General features: G+C 35.1%; 4 protein-coding genes across 4 annotated transcripts in view; all 4 read right to left on the reverse strand.

Annotated features, from left to right (window-relative positions):
* Positions 1–1,813, reverse strand: part of vat1l (vesicle amine transport 1-like) — a 41,980-nt gene extending 40,167 nt beyond the window's left edge. Inside the window, exons 1-2 of the mRNA XM_088939213.1 lie at positions 1,486–1,813; positions 563–719 (exon numbers count right to left, since the gene is read on the reverse strand). Coding sequence (XP_088795339.1) covers positions 563–718 — 156 coding nt within the window. The 5' untranslated portion in view covers position 719; positions 1,486–1,813. The remainder of the gene's footprint in view (positions 1–562; positions 720–1,485) is intronic.
* Positions 1,814–4,074: 2,261 nt separating this feature from the next.
* Positions 4,075–5,989, reverse strand: bola3 (bolA family member 3). Its single transcript, XM_088939214.1, has 4 exons — positions 5,817–5,989; positions 5,438–5,564; positions 5,047–5,135; positions 4,075–4,853 (listed from the first exon to the last, which is right to left on the reverse strand). Exons 1-4 carry the CDS (start codon positions 5,859–5,861, stop codon positions 4,788–4,790), a joined length of 327 nt encoding a protein of 108 aa, XP_088795340.1. The 5' UTR covers positions 5,862–5,989; the 3' UTR covers positions 4,075–4,787.
* A 1,743-nt stretch (positions 5,990–7,732) lies between these two features.
* Positions 7,733–13,049, reverse strand: LOC148817113 (hypoxanthine-guanine phosphoribosyltransferase-like). The gene is made up of 9 exons (XM_088939157.1): positions 12,980–13,049; positions 11,925–12,036; positions 11,002–11,185; positions 10,433–10,498; positions 10,077–10,094; positions 9,186–9,268; positions 8,424–8,470; positions 7,837–7,913; positions 7,733–7,741 (listed from the first exon to the last, which is right to left on the reverse strand). The coding sequence occupies exons 1-9, from the start codon at positions 13,047–13,049 to the stop codon at positions 7,733–7,735; spliced, it is 666 nt and encodes a 221-aa protein (XP_088795283.1).
* Positions 13,050–14,996: 1,947 nt separating this feature from the next.
* Positions 14,997–20,835, reverse strand: bco1 (beta-carotene oxygenase 1). Its single transcript, XM_088939265.1, has 11 exons — positions 20,592–20,835; positions 19,365–19,493; positions 18,904–19,033; positions 18,534–18,681; positions 17,753–17,900; positions 17,165–17,379; positions 16,596–16,862; positions 16,333–16,438; positions 16,125–16,219; positions 15,742–15,853; positions 14,997–15,579 (listed from the first exon to the last, which is right to left on the reverse strand). The coding sequence occupies exons 1-11, from the start codon at positions 20,653–20,655 to the stop codon at positions 15,425–15,427; spliced, it is 1,569 nt and encodes a 522-aa protein (XP_088795391.1). The 5' UTR covers positions 20,656–20,835; the 3' UTR covers positions 14,997–15,424.

A 20,835-nucleotide genomic window follows, 5' to 3' on the forward strand; every position in this document is an offset into this window, starting at 1 on the left:
TGAATTTCAGTGCCACTCTACAAATAAATCCTTGCATGTGTATCTATTTAAGAAGAAAATGAATTCTACATTCAAAAATTCTCTTGCACAATTCTTTAGTATGACACTGTTAAGCAAATCTCAGAAAAAGGATTTAAGACTCTATATGTAATGCACAAAATGATTATGTTAATTTTGGAATTTAGTTTTTCTTTAAATCTCTTTAATAGATTAGTTATCAGTGACCTTTACATAATAGGCAATATAAATGTGGACATTAATTTCTGTAATGTTATTATCGCAATGAAGTGCACTCTACAATTCATTGGTCAAAGGCTTCAAATATGCATCTCCAAACCTCACAAATGGCAGTAATTCCAAAATACTATTTGGAATAATATCTTGTAATTATTGTAACTAGTAATTATAATGACAAAATTAAATGAGGTACTCTTGCAATATCATAAAACGAAAATAACACATCAAGTACTAGTTTTTAACAATGTAGTCGTGGGAATTTACACGGGACAATTCACTCTCCGTAAGGATACTTTTTTTTAATATTTAAAAACGTCACACTAACCTGGAATGACCGAACAGTCATCAGTACATGTAGTTCCCCATTTCTCACAAACAATGGAATCAGTACTGACGCTTTCTGCTTTGATGACTGGTAAGAAAAACTGTTTCCAATATCAAAACGTTTCAGAATGGTCTTAGTCCTTTCTTTAACGTTCATCCTACAGAGACAGGAGTCTCGTGTTAATCATTATCACACTTATCGAACCAGAAGTCCATGTTCGTGAAAGCTTTGCCCCACCTTGTGGTTCTAAATGGTAGTGCGTATTAGTTCATTTTCAATGTAACTGTGAGAAACTCAGACCATTTTGCTATTATAGTACTTATAAACGTCAATAATATCACTCTGGAAGCGTATTTATGCCCAAAGTACCGCTAACATCGCACATATAGAAATGAAGCTACTCCAACATTGAAGTGTCGCACCCAAGATTTTTATTAGGCGCTTTACAACGATGTTAAGAAAATGTACATATTTAGGAATTTTAAAGAAAAATGATTACATTATATTAATACTAGGTTATTTAGCATTAAATGACAAAGTACAAAGATTTTAAGAAGACCTAATGTTAATGTTGATTCGTTGTAGAAACATCAAAATAAAAAATATAAATTCAACTCACAGCTGCTTTAATTAAATTCAATTAGAATGCGAATAAATCATGCAAATTCAGCCCATGTCAACTTAGCAATAATATCGAAGAAGATCTGGAACTGTTGCAGATTCTTACATTTGCAATTCAAGACAATACCTAAACACCAGTATTTTAATATTGTAAATAATAAACGTACTATCCCAATGGGTCGAATTTGTCTTTATTTTTTAAACAGTATTAATTCCACAGCCAAAGCAAGGTGTTTGTACTGCCTTGCATTCCGTAGAGACGTTTCCTTAACAGGAAATAAAAAACGCGTACTGGGACCTACCTGGAGCAAACCTGCAGAGGTGAGAGAAAACAGGGAAAAGCTACTCTAGCCTGGACATCTACAATTGAACTTCAGTCTCAGTAAGGTGGGGGCATATTTCGAACAGAGCTTTCAAAACTGTACCTCAACTAAAGGAAAACAGAAATGGCAAATGCAATATGTAAGCGAGCTCTACAGAAGAACCATAAAGCTAAAAATTGAGTGAGCTGTTGGAAAGGAAACAGAAATAAGTGGCCAACTACACATGGCTCCATCTGTTGGATGAAGAAGGTAGTTTCCTGTTTTAAAAAGTGAAAAAAATACATTACACTAATGGCACATATTTTAAAAACCAGCACTAACAAATATTTTTTCACCTCCTGCTTGTCCTTTGTGTGTATCTTTGTGTTGTTGTTAACGAGAATAAGTATTTTTTCCCTTTTAATCGTGATTTGACGCTGTTACAATTGATTAGTACAGTACGTGCTTCCTGCGTTTGCTTGGCTACTTGCAAAACCAATTTTGCTGCTTATTCGAAAATAAAACATGCGCTCTCTTTTACAAAGATTTAACCCCTTCTCCTTCATGATTCCCTAAAAAGAATCATTTCACTCAGTTTCTCAAATGACCACCAAGAAAAGCTCTGAAGTAAAACATCTCTGCAGAAGAGATTCAAATATTTTCATTTCTGATAAGCATAGCGAATTTATCGGGTTAATTTTGGTTAAATGATTTAGTTTTACAGCCAGATTTTAAAATAGACTAATGATTAACAGCTTCCTCTTCCATTCTTCACTAGTCACATCTACTGATTCAACAAAATTGCTTCCCTTCACTACTGCTGTCCACAATTCACTTCCGGTATCTCATTACTTCCTGTGTAAACAATCACTTCCTCCCACAATTTAAAGATATTGTTCGCTCATTTTTCTCGTTTTATGTTCTGTCACGGGGAATGCTGTATGTCAGTTCTGTATTTACATATAAACACATTAATAGATTAAATTAATTAAAAGACACATCCCCTGCCATAGCGCTAATAGGTTACACAGGTTTCCATAAGAAGACAGGTTTAATTGTGTTCTACTAACAGTGAGCAGGAGCAGCTCACAGTTATCCCACAAAGCTAGCGCTTTATGGTTCTCTTCTGTAGCAGTCACGTATGCTGTAAAATGTGAGGACTCCAAGAAATGTAAGATATCTTAAAACTATGAGAAAAGGCTAAAGCAGCTTCAGAATAGGTCAGAAATTAAACACGATGTGTTTACTTTCCTTGGTCAGAAGGTTAACATTTGACCTGCGATAAAATTGTGTTTGGGGATTTATTAGATAAAAGCAGAATCATCGAAAAACAAGCAAAAAAGTGAAGGACAGCTGTTTTACAATGTTTAATGTAATAACAGAGTACCCACATCAACTTTATCAGAGAAAGTCCAGCTGACAGTGCCATTCTAAAAATATCTTTAACTTGCAATGTCAGTGGCCATTACACAGATGGTCAAATCAAAAATATAAGCTTGTCTGCAAAATGGGTGGTGCTGTCACTGCTGTAGGTATCACTGTTTGGAGAAAGGTTTGCCTTCTCATCCAAAAATAAAGTAAGTGATTGACTTAGGACACCTTGGAAATGTATAACCAGTTTGTAGTATATTGTACTTACAAATCATAGAAACAGTTCAGAGAGCCACCAAGAGCTAGTCAGGACCCTGAGGTGCTGCTGGGAAAGACCGAGGCAGTCTTATCTGATCAGTTTGCAGTGAAATTGTTCTTAAATGAAACCGAGGTTGAAACCAACAGCCTGAGATAAAACGTCTTGAAAACTGAGAAAAATATTTTAAAGAACATCCATCTTATATCTGATATGCTCTAGTCTATAAAACTCATCCACACTGATAAATTTACTGAATTTCTGAAACTGAAAGTTTGACGCCCATAGCTGTGAAAGCTCAGTATGTTATACTTAAGAAAACACAAAGACTTTCTGAAAACTGACCACAATGAAAGTGACTTGCAACATAATCTGTACTTGGATCTGATACGATTTTAATACTATTGCACCTAAAGACAACAAAAGTATGTAGGAGACTCCTGTATTACTAGAGTATTAGTGTTCAAAAAAACCTTCTGGGAACACCAGATACTCCATAACCTAAAGCATACAGACCATTCAACCAAACAATTTAAATTGTCATCCTATTTTTAAGTTTTTCAATTGCTAAAAACCATCATGCTTAGGCTATATCATTTAGTATTCAGTAAAGAACAAAAACAAAATTAATAAATTAAGCTGTATGCTATACATTGGTGGTGGTGGAGGAGAGTCCCCATTACCTGTAAAGCGCTTTGAGTTGAGTGTCCAGAAAAGCGCTATATAAGTGTAAGCAATTATTATAATTATTATTAAATGTGGTGAAACCAACAAATTAAAAATATTGACAGCCAGCAATTACTGCTTGTTGATAATGCAACTTTTTAAGAACAAATAATTCCCTTGTTTTTCTGTGACATTCAGTTACAAAATAAAAGATGAGTTGTTTTTTGTCAAATTAAAAAAATATTGACTACAAATTCTTAATTGCTACAATGTTGGTAAATAATAAAGAGATTGCCTTTTCATTTTTCAAGTTTGAAACCTTTACTGTATAACTAAAAAGATTACAACTGTGTACATTTTGCACACTGATGCCTTACTTTAGGTCAACATACAATTATGATTAAATTTCTTAAACTTATAAGTTCCTACAGCAAAACAATATCCAAATCATTTTACAAAGACCTACAAAAGTCTGCTCAATTACCGATTAAAACACAAAAGGACAGTTTTATTGAATTTATTATAAAATTAGGAAATTAAATTATCTTTAAATTCGTGGTCAAATATTAAGACAAAAGTCAATGAAATCCCTGTTGCACTGACAATTGAATGTAGCCTTTGAACTTAAAGCACAACTGTCACACACCATAAAGATGCAGCATAAAAAGACAACCATTAAATAATCATAATCTGCAAAAGTTGAGGTTTGAGAATCTAAAAGGTGTATTTATTATATTTTAAAGCACAACCCTTTATATATATATATATGATTTCAGTCCCTGCCATAAACCACTCTTTCAAGATGACGGTTCTTTCGAACTAGCAGAATCACAGAAAAACAGTAACAGCCATAACCTTTCAGAAGTTGTTCTTTAAACAAAAATTTCCTCAGATGAAATGTGTTAATGATGGCTATGTTTTCCTTTTCCTCTTCTTTGTGTTCAGCCATCCAATGTCCACTCCACGGTCTAGAAGGAAATTATGTCCCAGCCACCTGCATTTCTTTGTCTTATTGACTAGGGACAGCAGTAAATATTCTGAGTCCGTGCATTGCTTTAATTTCATCTTTCAGTGCCTACAGATAGAAAGGCAGGTGTGAGTCCAAGCATCTCTCCTGGTAAAACAGTTCTGTAAAATGTTTTTTTTTTAATCATGACAAAAACAGGTTAGTTCTTAATATATTTTGCTGAACATACTCAATGCCTGTCTTAATTACTTAAACTGTAATTATGAACATTTAATAATTAAAAAGAAATGAAACACAATACCTCGTTGATTAGCTGATGTTGCTGCACTGTTCTTTTCCCTTTAAATTCATGTGATTCCACGTGTACTTCATACATGGCCCCACAGCCACCTAAGAAACATTGCACATAAATCCTTTACATAAAACCATAGCCAGCCTCTTAGTTGCATAATGTCATTAACAGGTCTACTCTAAAACGGAGCTGTTTCTTTTTACTAACTTCGAAAATCATTTTCAACACCGCTGAGGAAATAAAATTAAACTAAGTCACTATCTGGGGTACAGCTCATCAAGACACCACAAGAAATGAAACAGCATTTAACACCTTAACGTGAAATGAAACAAATCATGAAGCAAAAACATGAAAAGCCACTACAGTTCTGTGTTATTTTGTATTGTACAGGGATACTTACCTGAAATATCGACTACTTTAAGAGACTTGGCTTCAGGGAATTGTTCTTTCAGTATCTGTATGATTCGTTGTTCTCCATCTGTCTGGGATGCCATAGTTCGTTGTATGTGCCCAGTTATTAACAGAGTCTGTAACAACAGGTGAAATACTGCCGTTAAGTCCTGTTGCTATACCGATAACACGTTAAGCAAAAACAGCATTTCACACTACTTTTTATATTTTAATATAATGAACGCATTTAAGTCATAGAACACGGATAGCCACTTAAATTCGTATTATTAATAATCCGTTCTGTTTCACAATGCATTCAAAATTTAAATTTAGTTTAAATGCAAAGTATCACTATTTGACGTAAGGATATTACTTAACTTGTAACTTACTTCGCTCTTCCGAAGTAGTCTGGCAAATGACATAATTGAAATCATTGTGAAGTCCCAGAGGATACGTTTGTATGTTTAAATTGTCACAAAATACAGATGAAGTTATAAAGCAAATACTAATCCATCTATTTCGTTCAGTCAAGTGTCTCAAAGTCACTTCTCCGCCGTGCAGTCCCATTATTATGACGTCATTACCCATCTTTCCCCACTCCGCGATTTGTAAAATTCTTCTGTTGCTCTCTGCTGTCTCAGATGGAGAACTGCATCTTTTTATACAGCCATAGTGAGCATCATCATATTTTTTCTTGACCTCCAAATAATACCCCTCTAATACCTCAGTGGTTTAAAAAAGCGCCAACATCAGGGACAAACATTTCTAAGATACATTATAATTTCTGCGTTGACTTCATTCCTAACAAGCTGCCCAGTATAGAATTCAGTTTGTTAATATTTATCAAAGTGGTTGTATTGAGTCTGATCTTAAAGTATTCTTATTCTCATCGAATTGAACACATTACTTTTTTAAATAATTCAAGTAACACAACGGTAAATACTGAAATTCTCTTTAGTCCTGTGTAAACTGAATATTGATTCTCAAGACAAAAACATACATATGAAATATAGTGTAACCTCACATTTGTTTTGTTTCATATTTTAAGTTCTAAACATATTTCAAAATTCTATACATTCATAAAAATATGTATTTAAGGTCTACTTTTTTCAATATTTGAAACAGAACTGTTATATAAAAATGAACAAGGTTGTAACAGTTTTACAACCAAAACCAAGGTAAGTTATTCAAACTTTTGTACATAAAAAAAATACAATTCAGGTAGAAAAATGAAACATTACAAACTACAAGTTTCACAACACAATAGTACAGACATGCATATTCACAGTGGTTTTCAGCTTAAAATGGTGAAGTTTTCATGAGCCTTCAGAATGCAGCTTTTTCCATTTTTGTTTCAAACTCTGTACTTCTGTTTCCCTCGCTCACTTAGTAAACAAATGTGCTGTAAAAATGGAAAGTATCATTAAACATTTGTCATGAACATGTGCAGCCAGTGATCTTAAATTATAAAAATTGAAACCGCATAAATCTGCTTGCTCACTGTCAACTTCTTTATCAGCAAAATAATTGAAAAATGCATTCAAGAAATAAACAGTTTTAAGGAAATAAATTAGATTTGGCCTACAACTATGATTTTATATTTTCATGGATCCAGTTCAATTTTTCTATTAATCAATTCTAAATAATATTTAGAATATAAAAAAAATTGCTTTAAAAACATTTTTTATGATCCACCATTTCTTACACTAAACAAAAAGGTGTATTCAACTGACCTTCAGTTTTTTTCCTTTAAAAAACTTAATTGTCATTTGTGTCAGTACTCCTCTCACAGTGAGATCCCTTTATCCATACGTTACGATGATGTACAACAACATAACGATGTAGAGCATGTTCAGCACTGACTTGAGTGGAGGCACACCCCTCACTGATATCACTGATTCACATAGAGCCAAGACAGAGCCCTGGTGGCCAACTAATGCCAGCCTTTCCCCAGCTGTGCTTAATCAATTATTTTCTGCCACTTGCTAAATCCCATTCATAATCATAGTTTTTTATTGAAAAAGTCATATAACCATTGTCTAATACAGGAGTTGGCAACCCTGGTACTCACATGCCAAGTTCCAGGAAGATTTAGAGAAATCTGATCAGAACCTGGAAAATACAGTGGACTTCCGATCCACTGGTTTGATTAAGTCATCCAATGTGGAATTAAATTAAAACTAGGAGAAAATGTGGCATTTGATATCAGGTGCCTACACCTAATAATTAAACATAAAAATATCTATTAACCATGTCATTCATGGCCAGATATATTCCAGGACACTATATAGAGTTAAAAATTGGTTCACAACAGCTGAGGAGTATGGTCCACACCGCTAATCCAGTTACAGACAGTCACAAAAAACACATAGGAGTTTTTCTATGTATGTCTACTGAAATAATACTTACACTAAGATCTCTAAAATATTCATTGTAGTCAAGAGCATATCCTACAAAGAATTTGTCAGGAATTTCAAAGCCTATATCTGTAAATCGAAGAAAAAATGAAAGTAAAATTGGTGTCAATATGACAGAGATAAGACATGTGCCATAATACGTTAAACTGTATTTTTTTCTTTGATCATCACATCAATGCTCCAAAGAGAACATCAACCAGTCGAAAAAGTTGCACGTTGAACTGCAAGCACAGGTAAAAATGATAAAGGTCAACACTGAGATAGAAAAAATATTACAATGCAGACCAAGTGAAGTAAGATAAAGCTTTTTTCAATATAACTATGCAACCAACGGTTAAGTATGAAATAAATATCTTATCTTTTGTAGTCTTTCTAATGTACTTATTTCATATAGCTCAATGAAATAAGCCATATTTCAATATTTTTTAAACTTCAAATCATATATGTAAAGCAGCATTTTACTTAAGAAATATCAGTGAAAATAAAAAGGAATTTTATGTTGACATATTGTGTTTCTAATAACAATGTGTCATCCTAACATTTCATGTTCTGTCAGTATTACATTAACAGAACACTCACAGTCTGGCCTGTATCCTAAACTTCGTGGTGTTCGTTTCACCAGAAGGCTGAAATGACAAAATAAGGAATTGTCAACAAGCAGGTCAACTTATTATTATGCAATATATTTTTATTATTATGCAATAAGTTACAGTCATCAGTACACATTTATACATCTTGGTACATCAATTAGTACACAAACATTTGAAATACTGTGGGGAAACAATATACACAAGATTTAGACGAGTATTCAAACAAAAACACTGATCTGTTTCATACTGTTAGTCTGTCTAGCAAGAATCTTCTCCTAGACATCAATTGTAAAAAAATTGTCAATAAAATCTTTACTAAAAGAAATATAAATATCAAAACACAAATGCACTACTGAATTGGGAATTTGAAAGCTTGTGTTTTCCTGCGTTTTCTTCTGTACTAACAATAAAAGTCACGATACAGTACCTTTGACCTGTAGCCCAATACCATACAGTACTTCTAAATAACTTCAGTGCATTCATTTCTTTATTGTTGAAATTCAGACAGCGATACCAAAGTAGCTACACTGCACAGTACATCAGAAAAGACATGAGAAAGAAAAATATGAATGTCTTGAAGATCCATTTAAATATATATTAAATATTTAACCCTGTAAGGTTTCCTCATCAACAAAATTGCAAATTGAATACAGAAAGGGATCAAATGATTGCATTTTGCAAAGCAAGCCTACAGTACTGTATGTCACCTTTGTGCAGAAAAGGCACAAACATTTTCTTGTAGTTACTGTACCTTACTACTTTTACCATGTTTGGTTTGTGTCCATTTAGAAGAGACAGTAGTGCTTGGATAGTTCTGCCTGTCTCCACAATGTCCTGCAGTAGAGAAAGCAAATATCTCAGTGACTGGCAGACTAATCTTCACAGTTCTCACTGCCTTTTGGGTGATAATATGAGAAAACTACGGAATGTGAATTTGAGATTTACTGTAGATTTAATTCTGAGTCTTATTCTTTTTTAAGGATGCAGGGTATTCTCTTGTTGGCATGTCAAGGTGTTGCACAGGAATTCAGGTTAAAGGAATAGTATTCGGGGATCCTGGGTCAGCAGAGCATAGGGCTCTGAGACACACAGTGTTCTATATTGTGTAATTTTAAGTGTTGTTTAATTGTATTATTTTATTATCAATAATAAATAATAAGGCACAATAATAAGGCAGGATACAGTTTGGATGGGACGCCATCCTTCAGACACAGACTCAAACACAGACTCACACCAGGGCCAATTTTATCTCGATAACACAAATATTAATTTGACATATTTGTGTAGAATGAAGTTTAAAATCATTCCTGCACAAGGGAAATGTATATATTTATATTCAGGAAAGTATTAATTGGTGATGCTAGTGCTTTCTGTCTTAATAAGTCTATAATGAACAAAGAGGAAAAGTTGTTACTGTCCATATAGAATCCTCTTTGGAAATATCAGCTCTTTTCTCAGCTACTCATGCTAAGACCATTATCCTTCAACTGTAGCTTAATTAAAATCCTTATCAAGACATGTATTACTGGAATAATCACAGTGACCAAGAAATTAATGCTTTGTCTACCTTATTTTAAGATAGGGCCTGAAGTGCATTGCATAGTTTCTTTATTGTTGTAACAAAAATTAAAACTGCACTTACCTCAACTATTAAAACATTCTATAAAGTAAAGTATGAGAAAGCAATATGTTAGGTTTGGACATGAAAGAATTTACATAAAACACTAAGAATTTAAAACTTGAACTTTGTGAAATCACATTTTCCTCAATATATTCTATACAATGTGAGATGTATCCATTTCTTTATTGGAAGGTAATATAATACTTTCAGTTTTAAATTTGAATTTAACAAATACACAAGGTAATCTTCAGTCAGAATACTTTAACACATTCATTCATGTTTAGTCAAGCAACCACATGAACCATAAAGCATCTGTAGGTCAAACACAAGCTGAAAAAAGCATCCTGATCTTGCTCATTCAATACATATAGACTCACTTTTCCTCTCAGTGCAGACAGTTCATCTCCTCCAATAATTTTAACATTGCTTGTAGACTCATCTTTCTAGAAACAAATATGGGCTCTGTAATGTAAATTTTGTTAAGTGTGTAGGTCTACAATACATTAAGGCTTATTATGAATAGTTAAAAGGATATCTAAAAGGAGTTATTCCTATGATAAATCACATTTTTTACTCCACACCTGTCTGAAATCCTTGCAAGTTTTCAATAAAGTTTCATGTTCCAACAACCCGATCTAATAATTTGTTTATTAGGGATGCAAATAAGGTTCCTTTTTTTGCTCAGTGGTTTAACCTAACCTAACCTAACCTAACCTAACATTATTACCCAAGTGGATCCATTGGGTCCTTTTCTTAATACGTTTAGTACTTTGGAATCCTCAGTGATGAAAAGCACTACATAAATGAAAGCATGTTTTTATATTTAAAAAAACAATTTAAATATTAACATAATAAGAAAATAAACTGTAACACAGAAAAAAAATGATGTTGAAACAATATCCGTGATGGAAAATGAAAAAAAAAAGAACATTGATGAGTAACTCACACAGTAGTTTTTAAGTCTAATGAAATCCACAGTCAACGGAAGAGAGTTATCGCTGTTTCGATTAAGTGCCTTGATATAGTTTAGCAGATCTGCAAAGAATGTATAACCACCTTTCAGTACGCATAGAGCCACAATATGATATCCTCCCATGTCCTGTATAATATCTCGTGCCAAGCGCTCTGTCCTGCAGATGGAAACACAAGTTTCACATCCGTTGTTTGAAGAGGAGCTGATAACAATATAAACAACTACATTAAATAAAACATTTCCATTACCCCATGTTTTTAAGGAAAAGACAGTAGGTATATATGTTGGGATGCAGCAAGTATAAATGTACTACAGTATATGTCTGCAGAACTCCTAACGCACTTATTTACTAACATTTACTGTATATTACCAATTTAAAAGGTCTAATTTCCAGCTTAGAAGCCAAATAAATGTCAAATAAAAAGAGAGGTTTGCTAGCTAATGAAAAAGCGCTAAATGCATTGCTACATTATATCTACTTTTTATTTCTTTATATGCAAAGCTCAGTCCATGTATGTGTAATTTTAAAGCTGTTTGATTTTTAATCTGTGATCTGGAATAAACTTTCAAAGGGAAAGAAAGAGGACTTCAATCTGAGATTTACTACCAATAAGTTTTTTAAAAACAATGTATAATGTATAAACGAATTAATCAAAATGAATCAATGGAAATGCGGCTCACACTGAAAACAGTTTCAACACATTGAAAAGAATGAGATGGTTATATTCCAAGAGAGAAAAAAAGAAAATGACATCCAAATTACACTATGAGGAAATCATCTAACTCATGAAATACAAACTGCATCCTATGCAGATGACAGGACAGAATTTATTAATGTGTATCATACTTATAAGACTAGAGAAAAAACAATAATCTTCTGAGTATGGTCATCTTACCTATCCATTATAAGGCCATGAGGAATAATAACTTTATCTAAATCCTCTTCATAGTGTTTAGGGATGCAAAAGAGATCCAAATCATGGCCCTTTTCATCATCAGCAATCTGTAGACAGATAGATCATTATTAAAGTGGTCTTTAACCATAGCATATAAATAAAGAAATCAAAAATGCCAACTGGCCCACAAGTTGAAAACTTACAAGTTGTAAATCCAATACGGAATTACCACATAGTATATTTTAAGAACTCTCTCATGGTTTGTTGAATATACAGCTAAACCAATTTTCAATCGTTAGGAAACGAAAATGGGTTACAAACACTTTTTACTATTATAACCTAATTATCAAGTTACACAATATATGAAGCTATTTTAAGATGTTGATCATTTCCGGCATGTATTTTATGTTAGTTTATTTTTAATCTGCGACTTCATAGGTGACAGTGAAGAAAAAAGTATAAGCGTTAGTTGCACATACGGAATTTAAACACGGCAATTTCTTTTAATTGGAAAGCTATACACTTAGACGTCCAGTAATCACTCGCGTTGCCATAGCAGCAATGAAGAAGCATGGTTCCTCAGCCTGTTGCTCCAAGATTTATTTACCGTTATATTATATTCTGTATGTACATTCACAACATCTTTTTCTTCACATAAAACATACTTTGCTCTTTAGCCCGTACTGTATAATTTTAATCGTAAGAACGTCTTCCCTTTAAAGGTGAAAAATGTAACTGAAAAAAAAATCCATCTGGTTCTTACAGGTAGCTACTTCACATCAATGAGCACATTGCAAAACTCAGCTCTTGTATTTCAGACACACCTGTTTAAAAAAAAACGATTTAAATGCAGTTATTGTCGCTGCATTGCGCATCCAATAAAAACCCGTCGTTGTCTAATAATATACCTCGTTATTGCCGTTGACATACAGTCAATTAAAAAAAGTGTGCCTTCAAAATGTTGTCTTCCCATTAAGCTCAATTCGACAGTTACCTAATTCCACCTGGTGTGAGTGTAACATTGTAATCACGGCAAAACATGCCTTATGCCTTACCTGCAGAAAGGAAGCCATTCTCCACCAGCACGCCCTTTATCGCTTCACTGCCTGTAGTTTGAAGTGTCATACCGTCTACCGTATGTAAAAGAGTCACCTTAGACTGCTCGCCCTCATTGAATGCGAACCGTGCTCTTCTGTAGTGTTAAACCTCTGCGTCACAATCCATTTTACCTAATAATCTGGTTTATCCCCTGCGACCAAGCCTTATTTAGTTCGCTTACTACCGGTATGGTGAATTGACTGTTCTTGTCTGTGGTAACGAAGTGGTAAATAATGGACAGTTTACATCCCACTGACATATTTGCGTTTTCCCTGGACGTTTATCGAAGGTGTAGTCAGCAGCCGTAATTATTTCAAATAGTATGGAATGTATAGTTAGACATTCTTTCACCCATTTATAAAGTTTCTTTCCCTATACTGTATGTAAACTACTGTAACTTATTGTGCACACAGAGCAGGGATCTCCACCCAAGTCTTAGAAAGCCCCAAATCCAGCAGGTTTTGAAGGTCCTAAATAATTCATTTTTAAAGCACTGGAAAAAAAATCCATTCTGCCCAGCTAAGGTGATAAAATATATTATGTAGTTTAGCTATCATTTAGGGCAAATATACTGTACAATTACTCTTCATCCCTCATGGACCAGAGTTAATTGAGCTTGTTAGATTCCTCAATAGCTTACAGGTGTAACTTGGATTGGGGCTCTTTGGGACCAGGGTTGAAGACTCCAGATACAGAGTATGGCCACCCTGCATCTGCATATAAGCAAAACATTAGACAGTTCTGGTCTTTATTAATAAATTCCCAGCACTGCAATGTGCTATAGCCCGGTCACACATTTGCAAGAGCCTGAGTCTATTAACCTTTCCTTTCATAAGAACAGTTGACATACTGTATTCTCCTCTTGATAAAAATGGGGCTTCAATTATTAATCCTTTTTCTGCAATGAATTATTAAAATGTAAGAAACCACCGAAAATGTTAAGTTAAGATGGAAAGGAACTGTCAATTTTTAAAATGTAAAATGGAAATATTCAACATCTAGTTAGAATTGACACTAAACTTCTAATAGTGATGTGGGCTCACCAAGGTTGCAAATGTTTCTATATAACTGGAAAGGTGACTAACATCCTTTGCTAATAATGTATTTTACCTATTGCATTTACCGTAAGTATTGTAATGTATGGGATAAATATTGGTATTACAAAAATTAATAAATTCATGCAGCACAGTGGCGGAGCAGTTAGCATTACAGTACTGGGGCCCTGGGTTCAATTCATGGTGTTATCTGTGTGGAGTATGTATGTTCTCCCTGTATTTGTGTGGGTTTCCCCTGGGTGCTTCCTTCCACAATCTAAAAACATTCTGGTAAGTTAACTGGCTTCTTGGAAACTGGGGGCGAGTGTGTCTAGCTGTGTCTGTGCTCTATGATGGAATGGTTCATCCTGCCTTGCATCTGTTGCTTGCTGGAATACTGTAGGTTCAGGCCTCCCTAATCATGTATTGGATAAAGTGGTTCGAAAATGGATGAATAGATTAATCATTTCTGGGAGCACGCTTTATCAACCTACATATCATAATAAAGTTATATTTGTGTGCTTTTTATTTTTTTTAAGGTTCTATTGATTTTTATACAAGACCTTTCTACAGCAAAGTGTGGCTGTATGCCAGGGGAGACTGAGTTTATCTAACCACTACAGAAACTGAGCGAACATAGGCTGATATTACCAAAGGGTTTTAACAAATGTTATGATAATGTTATATATAGACACTTTTGAATGTTACGGTGAAATTAATAATACAGATCACATTTAGAACTAATTTGAAATTTAATGTGCTACTTCAAACAGCTCCCTGCATGTATGCTCTTCAACAAGAATAGTCAACGCAAGTATTTATCCTAGAGCAGAATCAATTAAATGCACTTGAATTGATTGACTACACAGTTACACTATCAATATCTTACAAAAGGAGCATTCAAAGAATGAAGAAAACAAGAACTGTTGCAAAAATATTCTTGATATAAATGATTACATACTGGTTTATCAGAAATATCCATGACACAATACTTCTCCTAACAAATGGAGCACTCACTGATTTCACTGATTTTTCCCTTCATTAAGCTGTGGGACAACCCATGCTACAGATATAAAATGTAAACATGTTCCAAAGAAACCTGTACAGGACTGTACAGTACCGTATATTGGTTAATCTGCACAGCTGGTGGATGCTACTTAAGCAATCTGCTTTTATACAGATGTTTTGTTTGAATCTGTAAGGGCTCTCTTCCAACAGATGACAACCATTCATGTTAGTTTCACGCTTTTATCTTTTTATCTCACCGCCCTGTCACAGTACTTCAGGGCATTTCATTATGTAAAAGGTTGTTTGAGTGCTTTTTTCATCCTCTAAAACAGGGGTTGTCTGTGAGGCGTGAAGGAAAGTCTATGTGCGTTGAGGAACAAACACGCCATGCATGTCGATGTGAATATCTGTGTCCACAGAGGCCCGAGCGATCTCCCCAAAGGATCTGGCATCTTGGACAAGCAGGAAGGAAGATTTCCCTGGTTCTGGGCAAACCACCACAGACAAGACAACACCTGCAGATAAAAGACAGCAATGTAAAAACCCCAAACCTGTTGTATATGCAAGTTAACCTTTACAGCTTGATACGGTTTCATCTTTTTAATTTAACCTTAACTGTTTCTCAGAGTTACTGGAATATGCCTGCTAGCTTTTTTGGCGCATATGAAGGAGCTCACCATCATCCTCTTCCAGCGGGTTGGGTGCTGGAATAAAGACCGGCTCTGATGGCCAGCAATTTTCTTCACTCCATTCCACCATCTGCTTCGTTTCAACATCCAGCTTCATGATCTCCATAATGACCACAGGAGAACAAAATAAACACTTTTAAAATCCGTTACCTTGAACAGCAGATGTTACTGCTTTGTGCTGTAACCTCAGATTGTGTTTATAAATTAATTTATGCAGGGATTAGAACTGATGATATTGTGCATATACTCTGTGAAGCAGTGACAGTCCTCATCAGTTATCAGCTATTAGTACTGAATATGGGGTACAATGTATGAATTTGTAAGTAGGACTCATAATGTGTTTAGTATGCTGGAACATTCACTAGTCTCACCTTTGTAGGCACTGGTGACAGCTCCACTCCTGTTACATATACATATCTGTGCTTCTTGCCATTGAAATCATAGTTAATCCTTGGAAGTTCAACCCCTGAAAGATTTTAAAAACAAATTAACTCCTGACGTCCTTTCCAACCACCACAGATTAGCTTAATAAATTATACACAATGTGGGTCAGTATACAAACCTAAAATGGTGGCTTACCTTCAAAGAGTATTTCAGGCTTACAGTACAATTTTCCTTCTTTCTCTTTTAAAGCAGCAGCTGTTGTAGACTTCAGCTTGACTAGGTCACTACCAACATCTACCCCCTGTACAAATCAAAAAAAAACTGATATTAATAGGGTCAAACATGGTCTCACCCAAGAAGCTTATATTAAAATCCATGTGCATAATTTATGAAATCTGAAATTTAAATAGCTTATATTGTACAATATTGTGCTTACAGGGAAATGTGCTCAGATTTACCTTGTCTGAGTGCAGTGGGAGAACAAATCTCTTGTATTCAGGCTTGGAGGTCAGTTTTCCCATTTTCTTGGGTTGGTCCAGACCCTCCTGCAGGTTAGCTAGATAGAACATGTCATACAAACTGTTGTCCTTGTAGGCAATGACATCAAACACTACATGGCCATCCTCTTCATAGGCATTGACATGGTGATAGACCACCAAAGCATCAGTGATGAACTTAGTCGGCACAGGCTTATGGGTCTTTCTGTCAATCAAATGAATCAGTGTCTAGATTAGACAAAAAAAGGAAAAAAAAGTGTTAAAAGGTCAACACTTAAATAATCAAGCTAGTTTATGACAGGATGTTAAAGGATTCCCACCCCCAAATTACAGTAATAAGCACACATCTATTTTGCTGCATGTCATTTACAGGAGTGGTAGAGTAACAGCTGGAATGCAAGATTTATATTGGGTACATTGGGTGTTGCCTTAGAAAGACATAGCTCTCAAATGGTCTCTATTTGTTGCTTTGTTATAGATAAAATATGGTAGATCAAAAACATCTAGAAATTCAGAATGTGGGTGCTTACGTTATCATTAGAATGGAAGTTTAGACAGCTGGCCCAGTTGACTCCTCGAAAGTAAGCTGTTGCCATCTTCAGGATGTCCAGTTTGAAAGGCTGCTCAATGAAGATGATGTAATTATCAGTCATCCCAAAGCTGTGGTAGTAGCTGGGAGTGAGGAGGCTGCGGCACGGCACTGAACAGATTATTTCCAGGTCCTTCAGAGAAGGGCTTTTCTTGTCTGAACAGAATAATCAGAGGAGGCGATAAGTTCTAATGCTGTTCCAACACTCACTGGCTTTAGGAAGGTTTACAAGTGTACAATATTAAACCATTTAAAACCAAAACACGAGCATGCACATGCTGAGGTTCCTTTTTAAGGTGTGTTGGGTCCGGAAGTTGATAATTTTAGGTCCAATACATACAGTATATAATACAGCCACTTAGTTTCCGATTGTGAAAGCAGATTTTTCAAGAAGAACTTTAAAAAATAAAACAAATGAAACGAGACTTTGTTCTTGCTCTTAGACACGTAAGGACTAAACTCACAGGTATCATACAAAATATGTACAATAAATTAATTCTGCCCATTACGTTTTATTAGGTTCTCCTACCTTGTGCAGTAGGTGGGATCTTGAAGATTGAATACCTGGTCTTTCCCTTATCTGCTATAGAGGTCCCCATGTTATAACTGCTACCATCTTTGCCATAATGTGGGTGAGATGTTACTAAATTTACAGCAACGTATTTGAGGTAGTCCACCTATAAAATTAAAAATGCAATAGAAAAAAGCTTGAGGTTCCCTTTTCATTTTAAAAAAATACAAATCTTTCAAGTAATGTCATGAAAATAAATTTGATGGAAACAAATAATTTCCAGTATTCCGGAAAATAAACTAAATAAACTTTTTTTCTCCATCCATCCATTTTCTAATTGGTTCTTCCAATTCAGGGTCATAGGGAAGGTGCAGGGCAGGGTACACCCAGGACAGAACTCCAGTCCAACACAGGGCTCACACAGACACGCACCAGGGCCAGTTTTCCCAGAAGCCAATTAACCAACTGTACCAGTATGGTAAAGGACTGTGGGAGAAAACCAGAGCACCCAGAGGAAACCCATGCGAACATGGGGAGAACATGCACACTCCACACAGATAGCCAACAAGGTCTGGAATTGTACCCAGGGCCCCAGCGCTGCATGGCCGTAATGCTAACCATTGTGCCTCTGTGCTGCCCAAGCATTTTGTTTCTGAAACAGAAATCTGTACGTCAGTTTTTCATGATCTGTATTTCCTCTGTGTACAAACAATACGGATGGATATGGACAATAGGCTGGTACTAGCGACTTCAGTTGAAAATAACCATAGTGAGACATGTTGAGCAAGAAGACGGTTACTTTTTCATAGGTTTCAAGGGTGTCATGGTCAATTTTCCGGATGTAGTTGGTTTCAGACGTGGCGTAATAATCCTCTCCATATTTAATAATGTTTGTCCCACAGTTATCTGTGAAGTCTGGAATGGTGTGCGAGAGATAGGTGAATGCTCTGCAATTGTGAAACGACAAAAGAAATTGTAGTATATGATGATTATGAATGGGTATGATTGATGCATTTGTGATTAATTCTTTTAGAATTAATTGAATACATAATTGAATTAAAAAATATCTTTCCAGGTTCTAATTTTATCTTAGTATCTTGTGAAAGATGGATTTGAAACAATGCCTTCAAACAATCAAATAAAAAGATAAATCGTTGCAGATTACTCACTTAGAAAAGATGTTTTTACAGGGATCTGGATAAGCCATAGTCCCCATTTCTGATACTACTATTCTGTTTGCCTCCATGTTACATTTGTAAGTATCTCCACGAAGAAATTTGCTCCTGTAGAACACATCTCCTGCAGGGAAAAAAAAATACTTTGCTATAAATCACAGAATCCTTCTTGGTTATTCAAAAATGCACAATAAAACTCATCATCTTTATTGAGCAGTCTTCTTTGGCCGTGATTTATACGGAGTGATACAGCCTTCATGCTTATCTTAACCATAAAAGATGGTTCACGAAAGCTCCATTTCAACAATTATAAAGAGAGTTTCAATTCAGCACATCAGTACATTTTTCCATTGAAGTACAGTATGTGCCACAATACAGTATCTCCAACAAATGCATGCCCCCCAATACACAGTGGCCAGGACCACTGTTGGCTAGACTAGTCTCCCTTCCCTCACCGTCTTTGAAAGTGAAGCTGTGCAGTAGTGCCAGTCCATCGAACCAGTGGTTGTAGGAGGTCTCTCCCACAGAGAACATGCCTGGCCCATTGCGTAACAGGGTGCCTTGTAACCAGGCAGGGAGAGAGCCTGCCAGCATGCAAAAAAGAAAAAGATTAGAGTGCAAAGCACTGCACAATATTGACCTGTAATTCCTGAATTTACTAAACAAATCCCTGCCATTAGGTGATTTTTCATTGTGTTTTCTAAATCAAACAGCAGCCGTCTTGTTGCTCTGGCCTTTCCTAGTACATTTTTTTTTGCTACAGTGGCATGATCGTCTTGACCTTGCAGAAACTGTCGATGAATCTTTGTGTCAATAAAAGGGCTGATTGATGCAGTATGCATTCACACCTCCACTCTCCATCAAATGCATTGCCATTTATGTAAGATAATTCCTTAGACTGGACATTTTGTACGTTTGCAAATAATGACTGTGTCAGTTTACAATTAACCACAGAATCAAACGAGTCATTTAAGTAAATTGTAATGAAAGCTGACAATTCACAACTCAGTGTTGAAGATGCTGAAGTTGTTAAACTGTTGCTTGCAATGCTTGCACATTGCCGTAAAATACCTTTAAAATTATGTTGCTTACGAAATAATTTTAAAAACCGCTGATGGCGCAATAGTCTAACCTTTGTATTTAATCCATCTGAAAGTTATTTTGTTTGCCCTTTGACTGCCAACTGAAAAATGGCTTTCGCTGCACCTTTTCCATCAGTATTAAAAAAAACAACTGACAAAGACGTCCATATACTGTACATGCACGTCACAGGATGTTTGTAAAACCATAATTAATCGATGCACATTAGTTATCAAAACGCTGCAATTGAGATCACGTTTTCACTTAATATTAAAATAATGTCAATCAAAACAAAATCAATCAAATATTACATATAATTATATCGAGAAAATTAACGAAAAAATTAAATTATCCTTGCAGTTCTTTCTTACCTGTTTTCGGAACGTAAAAACAAATTACTTTTAAACTTACTGTAGACATATGCTGTATTTATTTAAAAAACCCACAATTATAGCGATTTAGTTCAATGTCTCGCAAATGGCCGATAACCCGCAAAAAGAGAACAGCTAGAATACTAATAAAAAAGTTAAATTCACAGCTGCAAGTAATCATCTTTTAAAAAAAGGATTTTCCGTCTGTTCAACCAGTAATACTGTACAAACCTTTCACATCCGCTTTTACAGGATCGGGCTTTTCCTCTTTGTTTTTGCTGTAATCGTACTGCATTTTTACGGATCGTCTACTTGTTATGATTCTTTTAATGCTAGAAAGAGATCTTTGTTTTCCAGACACTAGATTTAACCTACTGTACTGACAGCAGATCCATCCACTTCTTTGTTTTGCTATGGGCAGGCTCGGACTATAAACACGCTGGCTTGACAGATGACGGCTATATTGGGTTGTGTT

Source organism: Atractosteus spatula, chromosome 21 (assembly GCF_055471065.1).
Source record: "Atractosteus spatula isolate fAtrSpa1 chromosome 21, fAtrSpa1.hap1, whole genome shotgun sequence".
Lineage (NCBI taxonomy): Eukaryota > Metazoa > Chordata > Actinopteri > Semionotiformes > Lepisosteidae > Atractosteus > Atractosteus spatula.